This window comes from Oryzias latipes, chromosome 4 (assembly GCF_053564925.1).
Source record: "Oryzias latipes strain Hd-rR chromosome 4, Olatipes_Hd-rR_3.1".
NCBI lineage: Eukaryota > Metazoa > Chordata > Actinopteri > Beloniformes > Adrianichthyidae > Oryzias > Oryzias latipes.
This window is the reverse complement of record NC_136240.1, coordinates 36,062,994-36,086,321: the sequence shown is the minus strand read 5'-3', so window position 1 is coordinate 36,086,321 and position 23,328 is coordinate 36,062,994. Positions and strand designations below refer to the sequence as shown.

The following is a 23,328-nucleotide window of genomic DNA, read 5'->3' as shown; positions in this document are numbered from 1 at the left end:
GCAATATTCTTGGAACAATGTGATGGCAAAGCAGTAAATAAACAAATACTCTTGTATGGTTTCAGTGTATCTGTGTATTGCGTCAACACAAACAAAGCAAGTCATATTTTGAACTGCTTTATCAGCAATGAGAAAAGCATCAAATATTCCTGATTAGATTTTTGGGGTAGAATATTTGAAAAATCTTAAAACCCATCGCATAATTAAAGACCCACTCCAATAAAAATGCTCTTTTTGACATGTTTTTGTGGCCTCTTTCTCAAGGTGGATGACACGTGTAAAGAAAATGAAAGTGAAACTCTGTTTCTGAGTTTTTCTTTAATCAGATGAATCAGGAGCAGATAAAAAAATGCTGTTGGAAAAGGCTCGTAGTAATGACGTAGGGACTACGATAGTGACGTAGGGACTATGATAGCGACGTAGGGACTACGATAGCGACGTATGGACTACGATTGCGACGTAGGGACTACGATAGCGACGTATGGACTACGATTGCGACGTAGGGACTATGATAGCGACGTAGGGACTACGATAGCGACGTATGGACTACGATTGCGACGTAGGGACTACGATAGCGACGTAGGGACTACGATAGCGACGTAGGGACTACGATAGCGACGTATGGACTACGATTGCGACGTAGGGACTATGATAGCGACGTAGGGACTACGATAGCGACGTATGGACTACGATTGCGACGTAGGGACTACGATAGCGACGTAGGGACTACGATAGCGACGTATGGACTACGATTGCGACGTAGGGACTATGATAGCGACGTAGGGACTACGATAGCGACGTATGGACTACGATTGCGACGTAGGGACTACGATAGTGACATATGGACTACAATAGTGACTTAAGGACTACGATAGCGACGTAGGGACTACGATAGCGACGTAGGGTCTACGATAGCAATGTAGGGACTACGATAGCGACGTATGGACTACGATAGTGATGTAGGCACAACGATAGCAACGTATGGACTACGATAGCGACGTAGGGACTACGATAGCGACGTAGGGACTACGATAGTCACGTAGGGACTACGATAGCGACGTAGGGACTACGATAGCGACGTAGGGACTACGATAGCGACGTAGGGACTACGATAGCGATGTAGGGACTACGAAAGTGACATATGGACTACAATAGTGACTTAAGGACTACGATAGCGACGTAGGGACTACAATAGCGACGTAGGGACTACGATAGCGACGTAGGGACTACGATAGCGACGTAGGGACTACAATAGCGACGTAGGGACTACGATAGCGACGTAGGGACTACGATAGCGACGTAGGGACTACGATAGCGACGTAGGGACTACGATAGCGACGTAGGGACTACAAGCTCCCTGCTTGCTCCATTCCGATGCGTCCACTTGTAGACGACCAGTTCCATGTACGTCTTTGTTTTCCTCACAGTTTTGTTGCACCGGTAATGTTCGGTTGTGGTTTTAAGGAGCTGGAAGCTAGCAGTAGAGCATGTGAACAAACGGATGATGGGACATGGAGGCAGGTTTGCTCTGCACCAACATTCCCGCCCACAACTCAGAAGTTGAATTGTTAATGAACTGCTGCCGCTCTGTAGAAACTATGTCCTGGAAAACAACAGGTTTTTGTTTTTTTTGCATTTTGGCTAAAAACAGCGTAATCATAAATAAAAGACAATATACATATTTTGATGACAATGGCGGGAGGTGTTGATCTGTGGATGGGTAAAGAAAAGCAGAGTTTAAAATGCAGAAAATAATCAACCATGGCTAATCTTCTCCACATGAGGCTGCTCTCACCTCATCCAGAGCTCCAGATCTCAGTCCTGAAGCTACAGGTTCATCCATTTTTCCTGGTTCTGGCCTTGAATGATGGAAATAGGGCTTAAGTGGATAAGTTTTGTCATACAATATCTCTCTTTCATCTCAGTATATTTTGATTTTTAGAAAAACATGCATCTTTCTCACACATAAAAGACCACTTCAGATTTTCATTCCTGGGTTTAAAGCTTGTATCAAGTTCAAGAGAAACCATGGGGTCAAATATGGCTGTTGTTTTTTTTCTTTTTGTTTTTCATGAATTTATATTCTATTTTTTTTTTCATTTCTAGTTTTTTATTTTTTGAAAGCTATTAAAACAATAAAAGATTGTCAAATTAACTTTAAAAGCCCAGAGAAAATAATTCTTGGGTTTTTGAGGGTCTTTTGTGCAAATGTGCACAGAATGTGATGCTGTTTTTATTCCCTTCATTTACTCTCTTCAGGGAATTTTATTCTGCCCGGTCCAAAAACTGCTGAAGTAAACACTTGTTTTGTCTTTTCAGGACAATGAAGGACAGACAGCGCTACATTATGGTAAGAAGGCTCCTCATATTCATCTCAGCACTTCAAAAATTGTACGCTGATATGATGATGAGGTCTGCATGTGTACTGCCTTTACGTACGGCAGTTTGTTTTCTGCACACGCCCACTCTTTGCCTGCATTTGTCCCAAATTCATCATATTTACTTGCTTTTCCTGCCCACTCTCAGAAAGATTCATTTGTGACTCCATTCCTCAGTCTCCCTAACTTGGTTCCTCCTCTTTCACTGTGCGTGTGCACGTGTCCTTTGGTATGTACTCTGTTGTTGTGTGCTTGTTATAATCAGAAGACTTCCCAGAGGAAATCAGCGGTGGTCCTCAGACTCCCCTGACCCCCTCTCATGCGTCCCAGAGGGGCGGCTCTCGTGTCCTCTGTATCTCAGTGTGCGTTCACAGCCCCATCTGTCCCCCCGGCCTGGTGGCGTTGGGCCGGCCACGTCGCGTCCCTCACAGCGTGATTAGTTCACGTCTGTGCTCAGCAGAGGAAGTCCCTTGGATGAGGCATAAAAAGATGACTAATAAACATAAGCAATGAACTGAAAGAGACAAACAGCAGAGAATGAACATTCCTTCCTACCTGTCTTTGCACAGGGCCACTGTGGCTGGCAAGTGATTAATTGAGGGTTTACTGCTCACCATAAATTGTTCTCCTCCTCTACTGCTCCCCGGAGGGCTGGCCATGTTTTACAGCTCAAGGCTTGGGCGAGACGCCGCCACGTGCGCACGCGGCCAAATAAAATACAGCTTAGAGTGAGATGAGGGATTTTGCAAACACAGCTGGGTGAAGAAACCCCAAACGTTGTCAGTTTCAGTTGGCTGAGCCCCCTCACATGTACGATGCACACACCTCTGCTGTTGTTTGAAATGAAAACTCGATGCATCATCGCATCTTGTGCACCCTAACGGCCCTCCGGCCACCTCCGAGCTGTGGGGTAAAAGGCCTGGCTGTCAATCTCTGCAGCTGCTGACATCAGCAAACATGGCGTGGCACAAAGTCTGCGTTTTAAAAAGGGCCGGCGATTGACAAAGACAGAGAAAAGCACTCACAACAGGAGGGGGAAAGGAGCGGGGGCGGTGCCAGAGATGCAGGAGGTGCATCAGGAATGAAGGAACCCACTAACTGGGTTAGGAAAGTGCAAGCCTCCCCCACTCTGCACAGGGACACGGAAGACCCTTTTAGCGGGGCACAAATTGCCAGTGGGGCAGTTGTGGAGGCTTTAAGGCAAGCTCAGGTCCAAGTGTCAGTGCTGGGCCGGAGATGGGCTTTTCATTAACCGCAAACATGTGGAGCATTAAACTGCAGTTTGTAGAGAAAGGGAGCGGCACCTTTCCATTCTGCACTCATCTAATGGTGATGTGCTGTTTATTTGATTCATTAAAGGAGCCTGTTGACGGTTAAATTGTTCCCTTTATGAATTCTAACTCCACTAAGTTCTGACCGGTTCTGGACCTTACCTCGTTGTAATTTTTGTCTTCTGTCTTCTTATTTTGTCAGCATCGGCGTGCGAGTTTGGCGAGATCGTAGAGCTTCTCCTCAAAGCGGGGGCGGACCCCTCCATCAAAGACATGGAGGGCTCTCTTCCTGAGGAGGTGACCGAATCCAGCGCCATCTCCTCCCTCCTGCGTCAGTATACTGCTCCAAAAGGCTAAACCAGCGGCCTTCCTGTCTCCTGCCGGGCCCTGACCCCGTCCCACATCTCACCCCCGCTCCCGCCCCCCATCACCTCCAGAGACGCTGTAGTTTGTAGACCTGAAATGGTTTGTTTCCTTTTAACTCCAGGTTCTGAGATGACTCTGTAGTTCCACTGAAGAACAGTAACTGTACCATTTAATGAGGAGCACTGCATGAGAATGTACAGTCTGCATAGGAAGCATCTCCACTGTGGGATTTGATCATTCAACCGTAGAGATCTGTGGACCATGCTGAGATGTTGGACTGAGGCAGTTTTGACAATTTTCTGTCAAATAACACCTTTGTTTGCAATATTAGGGGAGGCGATCATCACTGAGAGGATTTGTCTGCTTTCAGGTCCCCTAAAAAATCCGCTTTCACGCAGACTGTTGACCACCAGAAACTCCAGCAGGGATGTTTTGTCATAGACAAATTAAAGGCTTCCAAATAACCATAACATGCATTTCAGCCACTCCTGAGGTGTCCTGGGACTTCACCTCCAGTTTTCTCCCAGTTCAGTTTTCATCTTCTGACGTGTCTCTTGATTAAAGTCTTCAGTCAAGCAGCTTTGGGCTTTTCTTGTCTCTGCTAAAGTGTCTCACAGCAGCAAACGGATATTGAGTTGGATTTATTTACATGCACCTACACTAAAACATTCATGGATAATCTAACATTTAATAAAATGAAAACTGAAACTTGTATATAGCCTGAATACAAGCGGCTGAAATGAGCTTCCTCCATGGGGGGCTGGGCGCTCCTTAGAGATGGGGGGGAGAAGCTCGGTCACCTGCGGAGAGCTCGGAGTAGAACCGCTTCTCCACATCGAAAGGAGTCAGCTGAGGTGGCTCGGGCATCTAATCCGGATGCCTCCTGGACGCCTCCCTGGAGGGGTGTTCCAGGCATGTCCCACTGGGAGGAGGCCCCGGGGAAGACCCAGGACACGCTGGAGAGACTGTCTGTCGGCTGGCCTGGGAACGCCTCGGGGCCCCCCCCAGAGGAGCTGGAGGAAGTGGCTGGGGCGAGGGAAGTCTGGGCATCTCTGCTTAGACTGCTGCCCCCGCGACCCCGGTTCTGGAGGACCGGATGAAGATGGATGGATGGAAAACTGAAACTTAACAGGAGAAACCAAAAACCACAAAGTCAGCTTTTTAAAATATTAAAATGAGGGCTGCTTAGTAAAGAAGTCTTTAAATAAAATAAAAGTAAAAGTATCAATCTACTGTATACAAATGATTATACATGAAAGGGTTAATGGCTGATGAAGTATGTATTATGGTATAATGTTGGATAACACATGATGATACTGTACCTCATACCTGAAGATCAACATTATTTTCAGGTCTTTTTTACTAAATACTGTAGATTTTTCCAGATAATCAAATTCATTGAACATATTTTTTCCTCCATACCAAAAAGAAAATTAGTTCTGTGTTTTGTAAATCAAAGGCAAATCAAATATTCGTCCTTTTTGGTCTAGACATCATCTTTATTAAGGAATCAATGTTGGAAACTGAGTGGACTTTACAGATCAAGTGTATTTGATTCCCTGATCTTATTATAGGGTCTCGTCTGTGTCCAACCCTAAACTGATTGCAGCAGCCTTTTTCTGGACTCTGAACGATATTAGCCATGAACTGCCTTCAAGTTGACTTTATTCTCTACTAAAATGTGGACATGTAACATTTGATTGACTACGTTTAAGGGAAAAGCAAGTTTAAGATGGTAAGAAAAGAGTTTTGACTCATTATTTATTCAGTTTTTTCCACCAGTGTGGCAGGGCACTTGTGTGTCGTGGGAAAATATTCAACTTCCTCTTATTAGTCTGAAAATAGTTTACTGTTGCCAGGAAATCAATTATCTCTGTGTTCAAACCCAGAATGATCACAGAATAGGTGAAATCTGAGAGATCATAAAAGACTTTTATTTGTGTTTATTTAATTCTTATTGATGACACATTGATAAGAATGACTGGATATTGTTCATACAGACTTTTTTCATTTTCAGTTAGGGGGGGGGGGCTTATTTAAAGAAAAAATGTACCTTGTAGTAGCTGGTCTGAAAGAACAGCCATCATGTGAATCAGGTCTAGAAACCAGCGTTTGAACCCTCCAATATGATGGTGGGGGTTCAAAACTTGTAGTTCAAATAATTACTTAAGCTGTTTGAGCAAAAAAGATGACAGTCTGAGAACAATAAAATAGATGAAACAATTCTTTTTTCTTTTGTCGGGAGCAAAAAAACCAAAAACTCTTTTTTTATCATTCAGAGTTGAAAGTGGTAGTGGTTGTATCATGGTCTGGGTCAGTTCCCTATCATGTGGTTAGGATTAGTTTGCTACATTTAATTCTGGTTTAAATTAAAGATCCATCCATCCATCTTCCTCTGCTTATCCAGGACCAGAACGCGGGGGAAAATTAAAGACATTTTTAAAAAATTCACCAATAACTCAGTTTATATAAGCAGATAAAAAACTTCTGTAAAGTCAAGTTTGAATGTTTTCAAAGTTAGTTTCCATGGAACTTTTGGAGCTGGTGTGAGACAACAATTCTGACTGTATAAAGCAAACGTTCATGTACTTGTACAACATGCAAAGACACACGATATTTTTTTTATTACATTTCAAAATACTAAACACCTTATCTACTTTTAAGACTGAAAATCCAACCTTTTTCCCCTCTTTATTGAGAAACAATTCTTTAAAAAGTAGGATTTATCACAATGTAGTTTGACCAGAGCGACCTGGTTTGTGTATCAGGCAGACGTCCAGAAAGTTCTGGAACAATAGGTCTTTATTGGAAAAAACTGCACATTTTCTGCACAGCTTTCTCTTTCCCTCTTCAGCTTCCTTCCCACAATGAGATCCTCCACCTTTTATGGACTCTAGATGAATTGGCTGATCCAACCCAAGAAGAAATTCACTTCAACCAAACAAAAACAAATATAACAAAAGATACAGCGTTCATGGAAACTATATTCAACTCCTGTAAACGAAACAAACAGGCAAAAAATACAAAACAACTCAATTAATTACAAACCAAAAGGTAATCAAAGAAAATCTGAACACCTTCTCCCTCTACTTCCTTATTGCAGAGTTGCAAGTTTGATATTAATACATGTCCTCCATTATCAGAAAATCCTACAAAAACACGTTAAGACACCAAAAACATGGGTCTTTAACTGCTCTGCTTGTTTTCTTTCTTTATGAACTATTTTATCTTTATGCAATCATCATCAAATGCTACTTTGGATTATTGACATGCTTTGTTTTTGTTAAAGGTTTAAGGGAAACACAGCAAGTAAATCCTCAACCGTAATGCCTCGTCTGAGGCATCTAAGTCTGCTTTTCCTGGTGACGCCTGCACACGTTCTCTGTATGTTTAGTGGTGATGCGTTGGCTGATGCACTCTCTGTCCAACGTCTGAAGATTCACTCATTCTTGACCCTGATTCTTCACTTCTCCTCCATAAAGATCTGTGGGCTGAAAGTGGAGACTAAGCTTTATCTTTTCTTTTCTCAGCTATGCATGGCCGTTGTTTTCTTTCTCAACTCTGACCCTCATTTCTGGAAATCTTCTTTGACGCATCCAAAAGTGGTCTGGTTACTTGCAGTCCGTACCACTGGCACCACTTCAAATCCAGCTCTGTTACAGTGCTAGTTTCATGCACTACATGAAACAAGAATAGAATTCCCTCCTTCTGAGTCTGTAGTCATGCCCAAACCGTTGGGCTCCCGTAAAAAAACAAAATAGGGATGGTACTACTTATTTTCATCTTTTGCTTGAGAAAAACTTCAGCCGAAGAATCTTTTTTAATGACAGAATAATAAAATGCATGAATTTTGAGAAAAAGCTTGTATAGTTCAATAGAAAACCTTTTGGGTATTCAGAGTAAGTCTGTGACATGTTCCCCCACAACTGCACACAGACACTGAAGGAGAGCATCTCATTGTTATGAATTCCATCCACATCTCGCCATTATCCTGTTGGTGCATCTCTAAAGTATGTTCAGGCCTCGGTGTTGTCTGGTTGTTATTTTCCAAACCCTGTTACGCTGCCTTGAGATAAGAGAGGATGACGGCAGTTGTGCTTCCCTTCCAGCTTGTTTGCAGGACTGACACTAAGCCCATTATGCTTCCATTATGGAGCTTCAATTTTCCTCAGAGCCTTTTCACTTTTGACACTGCCGCTCCTTCCTTCTGCAAACACACACTCACGCCGGTCTCTTCCCGGGCCACTCTTTTCATTTTTGTTCAAACTAAGACAGTAAAAAGTTTATTAGCTAACATTTAGACAAGATGTCAGACATTAGGAGATCCATCCATTTTTCAGAACCAGTTTAATTCCTCTTGGAATCAAAGGGATGCTGGAGCCCGTCCTGCCCACAGTTGGATGGCTCACCTGTCAATCACAGGGCAACACATCATTACAAGTTAAAACAATTTTTAATGGAGTCAATTATACAATCTTCCCAAACGTTGACATGACAAAAACAATCATTTAAAGTAAAATTGTATTACTTCTTGTAGGTTTTACTTGTTTGGCAACTAAAAGTAAAAAACATTTGACACTCAAATATTTTCACGTTTTTAAAGTGTAGAGTGTTTCTGATTGAAGGAATCATACAAGAGCCTTCAAATTATTTTACAGACTAACATTTGTCTATTTTTCATTCATCAAATTCATCATCTTTTACATAAAAATTGCTGAACAGGATCGCAGAATTCCTTTTACTATAAAAATAAGACATTCCTCAGACATTTCACTTCATGATCTCCTGCAGATGTCCTTGGAAATCATATATATATATATATATATATATATATATATATATATATATATATATATATATATATATATATATATATATATATATATATATATATATATATTTTTTTTTTTTTTTATTTATTTTTTTTTTTTTATTTTTTATTTTTTTTTTGCTTTAACTTCACTCATCTCTTGAGAAGGTTGGGAAGTTTCAACCTTTTTTACTTTAAATGGGAGGGTCCTATAATCAAATGTTTTTTGTAAAACTAGAGCAGTTGGGTGATCCTTTCCCCCCTGGCTCATCACCATTCTGCACACCACCTCTCCTCTTTTTCCTTTCTCCCCTCCTTTATCCTCTTCCCGTTAAAAAGCAGTACTGCGTTTGTACTTTGGCCCGCTCTTGATGCAGCTGTTTGCCTCCCTGCACCCCATCTTTAATCTTCATCTTCTGACGCACACAAACAAGAGTCTGCAAACTCAACAGTCAGCAGAACGTGTTTCTGCTCAGCATCAACCATGAAGACTTGGGCTTTTAGAAGTTATTGACAGCCATTGTATTTGTGTTTATTGTATTTGTTTGTATTTATTTCATAAAGGGACAATGCATACAAAACAGTGAGAAGTGCTCTAAAAAAGAGAAGCACTGTAAATAAGCAGGATTGTAGCCTTGGCTCATTTTCCTCCTCTGTCCTACTGACCACCGAGAGACTGTAGATCAAATAACATCAATAAAAAAGTGCATTTCATGAGTAAAATGACAGAGAATTAACATAACATAGATTGAGTTTAAAAAGGTTTCAAATACTTAGTTTCCCACGGTATACATCTATAAAATCGCCAAAATCAGAACAATACGAACAACTATGACCACTTCCCCCCCCACGGTTTGTGTTCCTAGTTTGAGAGACCCGAAAGGAGAAAACTTAGCAAGCACAGTGACACCACAGGATGGGAGGAATGAGTGGAACACCGGCACAATTATCTTTTTCATTAGCCGTCTTGTCCTGGAACACAGCGACTCCTGAAAAGACTTTTGCTGCAGAAAAGTCGCCGTTTCAAATTAAAACTGCTGACAACCTTGAGGCTGTCATTGAAAGGCCGACGTTTGGCTCCAGCCCCTTTTTAATGCTCAATCAGTCATGCTGCTGATCATTGTTCACTGCACAGTGAGATGGGGATGTTTTAGGAGAAAAATACCCTTTCTTAATGCTGCGGGAGTGAGTGTCAGTGCAAAACTAATCCTCACTGTTTTGCATGTTAATTTATTCCCTTTTCTCTCCAGATGGAAGACGGAAACTGTTTCCTTCAGGAAGTTTGTAATAAAAGCCTTGCAATCGATGATAATGGCATTTGTGCTTGTGTTTGTCATCTTTGCGAAAGCAACAGTGGTGGGGTTTCCACAGATTTATTTGTATACTAGCGCTGTAAGTGGCGTGTAAATTATCCTAACCGTCTGTGAGGCTCTTTATCTTTGTAAGACAGTTCTGCTAGGGCCTATACATTAATGTCCATGCCCAACCAATCAATGCTTAAATAAAAATCAGCTCAATTTGTGCCATTTTAATAAAATGTGCAAACTCCAAACTGAGCTGTGAGCTTGCTTTTTTTGCTTTGATAATGCAGAAACAAAGGAATCAATCAGACTGAAGTTTGGGTTTCTGGCTTGATTTCAGTCAAATGTTCTGAATTTCTGCATAGAAGTGATTGATACAAATGTACATTGTGTCATTGTAAATAGTTAGCCAACACATTGATGAAGGAAATAAATCCAGAATTAGGATAAAAAAGGGTTGCAGAATCTGCTAAAACAGTGTCCAGACTGCAGTTTGTGGAGCCAAACCTGTTTTCAGGCCTTCAAATCTGAAATGTCAACATCCCAAAGTTTTGTAATACAATCACATGGTTGACTTTTCAGGCTGAAACGATTTGTCTCTGTATTTTTTGCAAAATGGTACTAAAGGTGTTACAGCACATAATTCGTTTGATGGAATTTACAAAACAGTAGAGAATCTTTCACTGTGTCTGTTTCAATAGTTGCTTCTTTGATCAGATTTCTTCAGGATTACATTCTCCTCCGTTTGCAGCTCTGGTCAATACTCTTGCTATCACTTCATGGCTTTGCAGCATTTCTAAGACTTTCATTGTTTTCCCTATCAGAGCTGAAAATATGATAAATAATAAAATTGTCAGAAACACATTTTTAACACTTCCAACCAGATTCCTTAACTTAGCCTGTAAAAATATTATCTGAGCATTCTGTGCTTTTATTTTCTTAAAAATGAACTGTAAATCAATAATAATCAAAGGGACTTCATGTCTTTAGTGTAGTTCTAATTCTAAAATACAGAGAAAAGGGAGAAAGGTGGTGCATTAGTCGTATTTGTTGTTGGTCCGAATAAGAAAACAATGGACTAATATTCTAAAACAGATGGATTTGACATGACGTACAGGCCGAAAAGATCTGATTTGGTCCCGCTTTGCCTGACTATAAAGCACATTTCCTCCTATTTAACAAAGCACTATAGAATTAGTTACTAGCTCAGGGATTAAGGGTAACAGCAGCAGCAGCAGCAGCAGCAGCAGCAGCAGAACAGCAGCAGCAGCAGCAGCAGCAGCAGCAGCAGCAGCAGCAGCAGCAGCAGCAGCAGAACAGCAGCAGCAGAACAGCAGCAGCAGCAGCAGCAGAACAGCAGCAGCAGCAGCAGCAGCAGCAGAACAGCAGCAGCAGCAGCAGCAGCAGCAGCAGCAGAACAGCAGCAGCAGCAGCAGCAGCAGCAGCAGCAGCAGCAGCAGCAGCAGCAGAACAGCAGCAGCAGCAGCAGCAGCAGCAGCAGCAGCAGCAGAACAGCAGCAGCAGCAGCAGCAGCAGCAGCAGGACATCTGTTTCTGCACTTGCTTCCCTTCCCTCCCATCTTTCCCTTCTCATTGTTCCTCTCCATGCATCTTTCTTGTCACCCCACCCTGAAAGCGAGAGAGGAAAACGACATCAATCACTGTTAACCAACTGACCACTGTCTGTTGGTGGTACTAAATGGATCTCCACAATTGAATAGAGGCCTAAGTGTGTGGTAAATGCTCTCAATGGGTAAATGAATTTGTGGGATAACTGGCCCTAAGAGTATTTCAATAAGGCAAAATAATAAAAACACCAACTGCTCACATTTTTCTTTTGATACATTGAAACTAAAGCGAAACAGAAAATCTTAAGTCTCACATTCATCACTGCGAGCCGAGCTCACGAGAGAGAAGAGCGGCCCAAGGTAACCCAAAGACATGTCAGCTTTATTTTCCTCATATAGATTTGACTGTACATAGTTCATAACATTACACAGAAGGCATAAATGAATAAATTCAGTGCTCTCTTTACATCTTTTTCAAAGACACATGGCAATAATAAATAGCACTCATGAAACAAGACAATCAACACGTTTTTTTTTAAACTGTACAAAATTTACAACCATTCGATGCTGCAGCAACACGGATGTAACAAAGCAAAACCTGGAGACAGTTTGTTTCTGAACCAACAGTGAAAAAAAGAGCTGGATGATAAAATGAGCTGGTTCTGTGATGCAATTCAAATCAATCTGGTTTTATTTACCTGGTGTGTCCTTTATGAATGTAAGCAACAGCGGTGACCCAAGAAACACAAACAATAAAATGATAACTAAGGGAAGTTTTTGTACCAGAATCTAATCATTTTTCTGAATTTGGTCTTCATTTTGAGTTTTTTTTGTAAATACAAAGCAAAAAGTGTTGACACAGTGTAATACTGATCAAAATAAAGTTGTACTGAATCAAAAAAGTGTGTCTTATTTATTTAGGTCATGCCATGAAGGTTTATGTGGCTAAATAATAAGAATTTCCATTTTAACTTGAATCTTTATAACAAAGAATAACTCTGATGTCTTTTCAAGCTGCTAATGAAAAAGTGACGTAAACTCTGAGGGATGACTTACAAGAACTGAATTCCTGTAAAAATGAAAACACTCGCTGCTTTTCTCAAACTTCCAGAACAAACGCTTCATAAGAATCTGTGACAGTGAAGGATTTGTTTGTTTCAGCTGTTGTGTTCATCTCCAAGTGCAGTTGATGGCGCTCTAAATGTGAAACACACATGAAGGATCAGGCCCGGATCAGGCCCGGATCAGGCCCGGATCAGGCCCGGATCAGGCCCGGATCAGGCCCGGATCAGGCCCGGATCAGGCCCGGATGCAGTAATCCCTCTGACACGGCAGCGGGGGGGCAGACAGACAGCACATGTGGGGTCAGGAAGGAGATTGATTGCAGGCAAAGCCAGAGCTGCTGGACTGAGAAGATCTTTGAAAGAAGGCTGCCTCTGACTGAAGAGAGTCAGAACCAAATCCTTTTGTTGTTTCTGACACTTGGTGGTCAGATTTACTTTTAGCCATGTAAACAGAAAACTCTCAAAGTCACACTCCTCTGCACTGAAAAGATGGTGATGCGTCATTTACATCCCCACTCTGATGAAAAGGGTGTTTCTAACAGGTTATTGCTGCATTTTTTTTATGATAGACGATGAAAAATAAGCTTAGAGTTGTATTTCTGAGTATTTCTTTCTTCAAACTGTTGTGAATCAGGAGCAGACGTAAAAAATGCTGTTTTAGAAAACACGATGGGCGGGGGGCCGCAAGCTTCCTGCTCCGCCACGCTGTTCAACGGGGAAGGGAAGTGGGGCCGCACCAAAGGTCCTGCCCACAACTCAGAGGCAAATTTCTAAAGAACTACTGCTGTTCTGCAGAAACTATGTCCTAGAAAACAATAGTTCTTTTGATTTTGCCTTAAAAAATGGCATGATCACAATTGAAAGAGCACTGGGAGGCTTTTACAATAGATAAAAAGATGATCAGAGTGGGACTTTAAACATAGTGGTTGCAGGGAAGTGACCCATGAGCTCTGATGTGCTAACAGCTTTCTAACCGACACTATACCGTCTGCTTGAACAAACCCAGACCCAGATTTCTGCAGAGACCTTGTAGGGATGACCATCTACTTCCTTTCGGCTTCGCTGCGTTTCATGATTAAAAAAAGATCAACATGTTTCAAAAGTCACACTTGTGCCACAGCTCTTTCACATTTCTCTCCATGAAACACTGTGTTTTTGCCTTGTGCATATGTCTCCCTCCTCAGAATAAGAAGAGGAGAGTAAAGTGCATTGCCAATGAAAAGGCTCTGAATTCACCAAACAGCAGTCCAACTCAATAGCAGATCGGAGCCCTAATCTTGTCTTTTTTGGACACTGGTTGTCTGATTTTCTTATTTTTCCTGTGAGCTTCCGCTGCTCACAAAGGGAAATGAATGAAATGAAGAAAAGAGATGTCAGGTAAATCTAATGATGTTGTGGAGACTGAACAGTCTGAGGAAGTGTTGTTCGCTGCTTTTGTCTGGTTTGCACATCTCGTTGTTACCTCACTGAAGGACCGGGAGCCAAACTTTTCTCTGTTCTCCTCTTCAAGCATGGCCACAAAAGTCTTGGAGGGAAATACAAAGAAAGGTTTTAGAAAATCTTCTGTCTCCAGGTGGATCCTCCTGGCGGTTTTTATTTTTTTATTTGAACTTTTTTTAGTCTCAAGCCTCAAAACTGGGAATGGTCCATCTCATCCAGCCACGATGCTGGGCTGGTGGGAAAGTCAGGGTATCCAGTACTGCTGCCTGTGGAGAGGTCTGACGTGGGGCCTCCTGCCATGGCCCTCAGAGCCTGTCCCACGCCACCCGGCCCCCCCTGCGCCACGAGAGCGTCCATGTTAAAGCCCAGGCTGTTGAGGAGAGGGGTGTGGCCAGGCAGGGAGGTGATGGAGGACGGAGAGTGTGGGAGACCGTAAGGGCTTCCCGCTCTGATGTCATGGAAGGGTTGTCCCGCCGCGTCCACAGAGAAGCCTCCGTTCAGGACGCCGCCGCTGGTCACGTCACCCACACTCCCGTACAACCCGTTGGTGTGACCCAGGTCTGACAGGACTTGGTCGTCTGCAGAGGAGACAGCATCTGTCAGTACACAGCACCTGAGCACCCATCATGCTTTGCAGCACACGGAGCAGTGACAATGCAGTCACTGCTTGGTTGGTTTGAAACTGTCTGTGGATGATGCAGTCTGGGAATTAGGATTTTAATGCATTTATTCATTTTGAAGCTATTTCACGATTTTTTACTTAATTTAATTTTAGTCTGTCTGTCTGTCTGTCTGTCTGTCTGGTCATGCAACGACCAGAGAGTTCTTATATAAGTCCATTTGTCCCATTTTTTCTTGAATTTGCTCATCTTCTCTGCAGATTGTTTGCTTTGAGTTGAAGGAGTAGTAAAGACGAATACGCACAAGATTTTTCCAGTTCACTTCTCTCCATTTCAGTGATGTGGTAGAAGACTGAGTTAACGCACACTAGCCCTGCACAGTAAATCATAAATTTATCGTTATCAAGCTGTGCAACACGCATATCGCAAACGACGGCAGAAATTGCAATAAGTGGTTACCTGCAAGCTGCCATAAGATTGTTTTAGCAATTTAATGAAAGTTTAAAGTGTTTCACGAATCAAATAAATCCAGTTATGCATTTGACCAATCGGATGGACGGCTTCACGTTGTTGACCAATCGGATGGAGCTCTTTTATGTTGAATATTCGCCTCCTATGTGGTCGAAGGTTAACTCTTATTTAAATTAAAGTGTTGCAGTGAAACATACATAATATCACAGGTTTTCTGCATATCATGCTGACCTAAAGCACACATTCAATACCATTCTTCATCTGAAGCAGTGATGGACATTTCCTTTTACCACTTTTTTTAACGGATAAAGTTGTGTTTTTCTGACATGAAATGAGGCTTTTGAAATAATAATAATAATATTTTTTTATTTGCTGGTATGCTCCAATTATTGCCTCTAAACCGGATTTTGTTCCCTCCCTTCTTCTGGTCTCATTTCTTTGTCAAAATATTTCCTCATCTGGAGGAATTGAAAGGAAGTCTGATTGGTGAGTCCAAATTCCACCTTTGAGTCTTGGAAACGCCTCATCTTGTTCTTTTTTATGATTGTGGCAAAGGCTGTAACATCCTTGTTACTCCTTAATCTTTTGCTGGTTAAAAATCCTTGTCAAGATAAATGCTTTTAAGTATTTTCCTTTTTTTTATCTTAAATTACTGTGCAACTTTTTGCAGAAGTTCAATAGTAAATGTTGTTACTACGGATGTTTTTTTAGTTGATGGGAAATGAGGGCAGACTCAACTGTGGGCCTCAGTTCTCTCCAAAGCAACGTTTCATACATAAAATGGTTATAGTATAACGGGGTGGGATTATATAAGTCCGCTTCATTCCACTCCCTTTCAAGCAATATTTATTAATATGTCTAATTATCCAAAATTTGATTAGTTATTGTATGAATGTATAACTGCTGATTGTATTGTTTTTGTGTATTATTCCTATTTGATTGCTTGAAATAAACAATTGAAAAAAAACTTAATTTTTTTCCTTTCACATCTCATCTGTTAGGTAAAGTGCTGGAAATGAGACAAAGTGCTGCATCTATGTTAATACTTAACTGATTACCGTATTTTTCGGACTATAAGTCGCTCCGGAGTATAAGTCGCACCAGCCCAAAAATGCATTATAAAGTAGAAAAAAACACAGATAAGTCGCACTGGACTATAAGTCGCATTTTGACAGGAAATTTATTTGACAAAATCTGGGACCAAAAAGTAATAACTTGCACAAACTTATATGACACAATCATAGCAGACTGTTTATCTCATAATTTCACAGTAATTCTTTCTCATACTTATTTATTTATTCCTTTCATGAAGCATCATTGTCCAACTAATACTCTGTTTTCATCCTGTATTTGTAGAAACAGTTGTCATTTTTATTGCATTTCTGAATCTATGAAATCATTGGAAAATACAATATTATGTTGTTAGCCTTCAAGATCTTACTGTAAAAAAAAGGTTTGCTGATTCTCTGAGTCACTTAACATCCTCTTAACACTTAACATACCTCATACATCAAATTGACCCAGGAACATCATCTCTGTTCCTCACAAATGAACTTAACAGGAGGGTTAACAATGTATTTATTTCAATTTATTTCTAAAATAAGTCGCTGCGGAGTATAAGTCGCACCCCTTGCCAAACTATGAAAAAAAGGGCGACTTATAGTCCGGAAAATACGGTAATCAAATAAAAGTAAATTGTGTATTTTCACTATTTTTTTCTATATTCTAGTGACTGCAGCACAAAATGTTTGTTTCATCGATTCAGTAACAACAAAGACCCAGAGCGCTTTCTCTCTAATTGACTAAAAGCCTCACGTGCTTTATGGAGTTTCTGTCACCAGTTTTCATTTCTCATAAAAACAGCCTTCAGTTTTAAAGTGGCTAGGAGACTTTTATGACCATCCAAAATGAGGGCTGCAAATATTAAATAACAAAAGGATGTCTGAAATGCCATTTGCATCCTTCTAAGTCCTCTCCCTCATTTCCAATAAGCTCCATCAAGAAGACAAACAGAAGCATGAGGCATCTGCAGGGAAAATGGGGATCGAGAACGACATCTTGAATTTGCGAGAGAGGATTGCCATTGATGGAGAAAGCCCGGTTTGTTGTAGGAATCCCTCAATCCAGCAGCAGAAAATGTAAATTTAACAACTTCTTTCCTCTGATGTCATTTCAGAAAAGAAGTCAAACTAACCTCTGAAGCTGAGTTCACTGTCGCTGAGTCCTGCGTCATCCGCCGAGCTCTCCTTCTCCACTTTGGCTCCTCCTCGGCTGCGCTTGACACTTTTATAAAACTGAGTCCAGCGATGGCGTCCTGCGTCTTTCTTAAGACGCTTTTCCTTCGCTCGCCGGTTCTGGAACCAAACCTGAAACACACACAGAAATAATGATTAAAATGCTCTGACCTCAGCTCTAAAAACTCTTTAGTTTGACACAAAACAGATTTTTCTGTTGGAGTGATTTATAATAAAAACTAAAATTAAGATTTAGTCAATCGAATTACAACACAATGTCTTAAAAAGCAAAAACTTTTGTTTTTGTTTTGTGTTCTAAAACTGTAATTCTATTTCTGTTGTGTGGTTTACAATTTTGATTTAGCTTTTTTAACCAAAATGTTATCATTGTCATGACAAATTCAAAATATTTGTTCATTTTCAGATTAAAATGTTCTTTTTTTCCAGATTTAAAGAATAAAGGCCACAAATGAAGCTGAATTGAAACAGAAACACTGAAAACTCTGTGTTTTAAGTTTGAAGGAGCATCAAAAATAGAAGTGTGGTGAAAGTTTTCTCATAGCTATTATCAGTTAACAGAAACTGACTGTTTTTGCTCTTCTCCCACAAAAAGGTAGAAAGTCTCCACCTGCACCACCCTCATGTCGAGTCCCGTCTCCGAGGACAGCTGTTCCCTGACGTGGCGTGCTGGCTTTGGCGAGTTCTTGTAGGCACTTTTGAGGGTCTCCAGCTGCTTGGCTGTGATGGTGGTCCTGGGCCGCTTGGTTCCTGCCTCGGAATCGTCTGGAAAAAAAAACATTTTTGACTTTTATTTTACATTTGAAACCTCACCAAATGCTGCCTTTGTATGGAGAGCATGTGTGTGTGTTCAAGAAGTAAGTGGTCATGCAGTGGAGTGTATTATCGTCCTTGTGCATCTGTCCCACTCCCACAGTGGAGGACATAAATCTACTCAGTGGCATAGAAATGGAGCTACTGGAGCCGCACCATATAAGTGCATCGGCTCACTTTACATAATCAATCAGAGATGCATGGAAATCTCAGAGGGAAGGGAGGGACAGAGACAACACACACACACACACACACGAACGACAAACACCAACGATCCACAGTCAGAAGTTATTTCATTGCATTGATGAGTGCATACAGCTTGATCTATGGAGCTCTTTTGCAATTCTGATGCAGTAAAGTGAAGTCTCAGCCTCTCAGCACTGAATCACATAGATAGAAATTTGTTGTCGTTACTATTAATGTGACCAGATATGTAACTCTGTCCTGTTTCATCTCCATGTGGTGCATTTCAGGCTCGTTTTTAAAACATTTTCCACACACACTCACCGTTTTGTTTTGCGGTTTCGTAATCCACCTTGCACACCAGCCTACCGTCCTCCATCAGGTAAAACTCGTCCCCCGTGGCGAGTTGCCTGCTGCACATGATGCAAGCGAAGCAATGAAGGTGGTACACAAAGTCCTGGGCCTTCCGCACCACCTGCGTCGGAGGGATGCCCTGTTGGCACGATGCACATTTTGTTCCAAAACGCCTGCAGGAAACATGAAGAACCCAGAAAGTAGAGCAAACCACCATGGCTGCACAGATAGCTAACATTCTAATGCTGCCATTTTCTTCTTGGCTCCAAATGATGACACATTTTTAAAGCTAATGTAAGTTATTAACGTTCAGAGGAGGAAAAGCTTCTGTGCACGATGGAGATGATAGATTTCTCTTAACCGGAAGGAAAGACAGGGCCATTGCTCTGCATGAACTGTGTCGGCCTGAAGTTTGTGCGTGTTTGCATGATTATGTGTTTACAGATGGGCTTTCTAAAAGCTGAAGAGGTTGAAGAGGAGCAGGAGGAGAAGTGCTCACAATAAAACACCCAGAGGAAAACCAATAAAACACCGAGTCGGGAGAGGCTTTAAATCACAGGGCCAACCAACGGAAAAAAACAGGAGAGGGTGAAGCCTGCAGACCACACAGACCAAAGAATGGCAGGTTTTATGTTTTTCATTCCGCCTTCAAGAATCGCAGAATGCCAAAAGGGAAAAACCTTGTTGCCCCCCCATGGTCACAGATAATACGGTTAGATTCTAGAGCGCTTTTGGTTCTATTCAAGCTCTGAGAAGTAAAACATTTCAAACTAGATTTAGTAAAAAGCCCAGATCTGCTGATTCTGTTTTGGATGAAAATCAAAGGCAGTTTTAACCCGTCATGCCCTTAAAATCCAATAACAGAACAAAAAAAAACCTACACTGCTCAAAGGGTTGTAAAGTAAAAAGAGGTTTGCATTTACAGCATAAATGAAGGCAAAGAAATGATCAGTATTAAACAGCAAGCATGAATGTAAAGACAACTTCATGCTGATATTTTAGGTGAGAAATTAGTCCAAATATTTTAATCTGATTTTCTATCCTAGTTTCTTAAAAAGAATTTAATATATATATATTGACAAATAAAATATAGAATTCATTGTAGTTTTATTGTGTAAAATTAAAGTAAATTACAAAGTTGTTGTTGTTGTTTTTACTGAAGGTGTTTATTCTTTTAGATCTACAGAAGAAGTGGAGTCAATGTCTCTAGGAGTGAAGAGGCGCTCTTACTTGAAGAAGTCCTCTTTGCAGTAGACGCTGCCTGCGCGGGAGAAGCATTTGTCCGCAAGCGGAGTCTGGCAGTCTGCGCATTTGAGGCACTTGGAGTGCCAGTGTCTGTCCAGCACCTTCAGGATGAACTTGTCCAGGATGTGCTGACTGCAGCCTGCGCACTGAGGGATCTCTGCCAGGAGAAACCAGAGCAAGACGGAGGTCACGGAGATGCCAGGAAACAAATGACGCCAAGGATTTTGGGGGCTTCTTTATTTCCATTTGTCTAATAAACGTTTAGATGGTTTTAGCTAAAGTATTTTACTAAAAGGAAATATGACAAAACCAGGTGTGATTTTGCTGTTTTCTATTTACACAACAATTTTTGTTTTATTTTATTTTCTATTGCGTAAATATTTCAGAAATTCTCTTAAGAATTATACCCGTGGTTGTAGCAGATTCCGGATCTTGTGGGTTTTCACTGTGTTTTAGTATATATTTCACTTATTTTCGTTTTTATCTAATCAAAGTGCTCCATTTTTTCTATTGATAAAAACAAATAAAGCGCGCGCTGGTTGGTTCACGTGTCCGTCACTGTCCAAGGTCCTGACAGTCTGCTGAGGAAAAAAATCTTCTCTGACGAAAAATTGATTTTCTTCTCCGTCTTAATTTCGTTTGCCTCTTCCATCCACCTTAATTAATCTCTTAATGATTTTATGGACATCATGGTGACAACCAGCGCCTTTGGGTGAAAAGCTCCCGGATGGAAATCAGGTCAAAGCCAGATTACACCTGATGTCTTTGTAATTGAAAAAAGAAAAAAAAGTCCAGCAGGATTTCAAACCTAAAAAGTCACCGTATAATCTCTTCTGTAGGCTCTATTAGCTCTATGTTTTATTTTTTCATTATTTTAAATAGCCTTCAAAATAAAAGCCCTTTTCAAAAATCGTTCACAGAGAAATTTCTTTGTCACCTAAATTATAAAAATAAAAAATATGGTTAGTTGTAAAAATCCTAAATAAATTAATATACATAAAAAATAATATTAACTCCAGTTATTTTCTGAACTAAATAAGCATGCACCATGTCAATCAACGACATACAAATAATTATAATAAAACTAAATGTGTGAAAACCCACGTGGCTGTTCACTGTGGGTCCACAGCATGAAATCCTCTGTCAATAATCACGTTACAGTTATCATATTTAATTTAGGTTTTTGCAGCCTGCAAGTCAAGATCCTTCCCGCCCCAAAAAAACACAGCTTTCTTTTTTTAATTGGAGAAAATATTTTTTTAAATCGTAATAAATTATCATTAAAATGTGATTTTTATTTTTAAAATACGAAGATAAATTTACATTTAACTGTGGGGAAAAACCCTCCATTCTGACTCTCCGTCCATGTTTTTCAAATGAAATTGCTGAAGCTGCGGAAAACGTCCCGGTGTTTCGGTGTGACTGCAGCGGCGGGAAGAGCAGACCCGCGGAACTGGACTGGCGCGAGCCGCAGAAGACAGGAGAAAGGGCGGGAGCGGGAATCCGAGCTCCGGCCTTCGCAGACGGAGAGGCATCCGGAGCCACGCGCCTGCTCGGGAGGCGGAGAGGAGTGGTGCTGAAAGGACAGCAGCACGATTCTTGGCAGCGCGTGGATTGGCAGCGTGCAGGGTGCGCGCACACGCGTGTGTGGGGAGAGGAGCGCGTGGATTCGGGAGGTCTCCTTCCTATCTGATTATCGGCTGCCACCTCTCCACTCCTCATCGTCGCTCCCGTCAGCTCACGTGGCGGAGGCGCACGCGCTCAGACCCGGCTGCAGCATCTGCTGCTCCTTTGGAGAATAAACGCACCTCTGGTTTGGGATGCGGGTGTTCTGAGTCGGGGGGTCCGTACGGTTTGATTCCTGAAATAATCCAGGCTCGATGAATCCCGGCGCTGCAGGGACTGAGTGGCAGAATCTGAATCCAGCATCTAAAATTGACGAGTAATCTGACTGCACGTGCAGATTGGAACGAGCTGGGCACATATTTGTGCAGCCTCCATAAGAAACAACAACAATACAATTCAGAATTATTTTGCAAACATGAAATTTGACTAAAGCAATTGTGAATATTCTCTAATCTTTTGAAGTCAGTGTTTTCTAAAATCAATATTTTAGTCTCGTGGTTGTCAGTGTCTGTGGATTCTTTTCCATCTGTACATTCAAACCTTCCGGTGAATAATGAGGTCAGAGGACGAACATCAGCTGCCCACAGATTAACAAACAGCAAACAGATGTGAAGAATTTCTCACCTTTGCTGCTAAATCCGCAGTAATGACCTCTTGGAAATCTTTATTTGAACAAGTCCTGGTAATTGTTGCACTTGTTTGAGGCCTGCTGTCTGATCCAATTGAACGTCTGAGGCCTTTAATTTGACCCAACAATGAGTGTCAGTCAAAGTCAGAGAGCGTTTGTCTGATGGCTGATGATGACAACTGCGTCTGATCTCCTGACCAAGAAGGCTCGTTTGCAAATTAACAGCTCAGAGAACATGAAAGTACAGAGAGAAATGATTCTTTTGATTTTATTCAATATGACTGGATCAAATGGCGCCGTTTGTTGTTCTCAGTCAGGACGATTGGCTGCTAAATGGGACAGAAGAAGGCGGGAAAAGGTCATCTAAAGCTACTTTTGATGCCCGCGTGTTCACAGCATGACACATCACCGGCCTGCAGGACTTCCGTCTCTTCACCTCAATGTCTCCCCGTTTATAAATCCCTCTCCATGCTGCAAACCCCCACAGCGCGCGCGGCTCCCGCCAGACACTCAGCAGAAACGCGGGGAGGACAGAAAGGTGTCTTACGTTGCAGTGGCACTCCGAGAATCTCCGGTAAACTCTTCACGGGACTCTCTGTCGGCAGGACCGCCGCACTTTGCATCATTGTGATCCAAACCGGGATACAGACGCGCGCGCCACTCCTCCGGCCTGCCCTGTATGGGGGCTAAAAACAAAAAAAGGTGCTGAGGCCTGTGTCCACCCTGCACACTGTGGGCTCAAATCCCTATTATTCCTCCGTTTCCAGAGGGATGTCCGTGCCGTGCGGCGCCGCGCCGTGCTGAGCTGTTTTTGGAGTGGATCAGAAGGCTGCTTGGTCCATTCAGCGCTGCAGGGGCGGTGGGGCATGACGTCACCGCGCCAGAGCCTCACATGGAGCCAATCGGAGCGCAAGAAGGGGAAGCCCCAGAGGCGGAAAG

At 41.8% G+C, this 23,328-nt stretch overlaps 2 protein-coding genes across 2 annotated transcripts in view; one reads left to right on the top strand and one right to left on the bottom strand.

Moving 5' to 3' along the window:
* acbd6 (acyl-CoA binding domain containing 6) overlaps positions 1–4,593 on the top strand; it is a 30,711-nt gene extending 26,118 nt beyond the window's left edge. Inside the window, exons 7-8 of the mRNA XM_023954617.2 lie at positions 2,320–2,350; positions 3,852–4,593. Of these exons, the coding sequence (XP_023810385.1) occupies positions 2,320–2,350; positions 3,852–4,006 (186 nt within the window). The 3' untranslated portion in view covers positions 4,007–4,593. The remainder of the gene's footprint in view (positions 1–2,319; positions 2,351–3,851) is intronic.
* Positions 4,594–12,054: 7,461 nt separating this feature from the next.
* lhx4 (LIM homeobox 4) lies at positions 12,055–23,202 on the bottom strand. Its single transcript, XM_004068377.5, has 6 exons — positions 22,937–23,202; positions 20,121–20,292; positions 18,861–19,063; positions 18,151–18,305; positions 17,483–17,654; positions 12,055–14,775 (listed from the first exon to the last, which is right to left on the bottom strand). The coding sequence occupies exons 1-6, from the start codon at positions 23,013–23,015 to the stop codon at positions 14,387–14,389; spliced, it is 1,170 nt and encodes a 389-aa protein (XP_004068425.1). The 5' UTR covers positions 23,016–23,202; the 3' UTR covers positions 12,055–14,386.
* Positions 23,203–23,328: the final 126 nt, after the last annotated feature.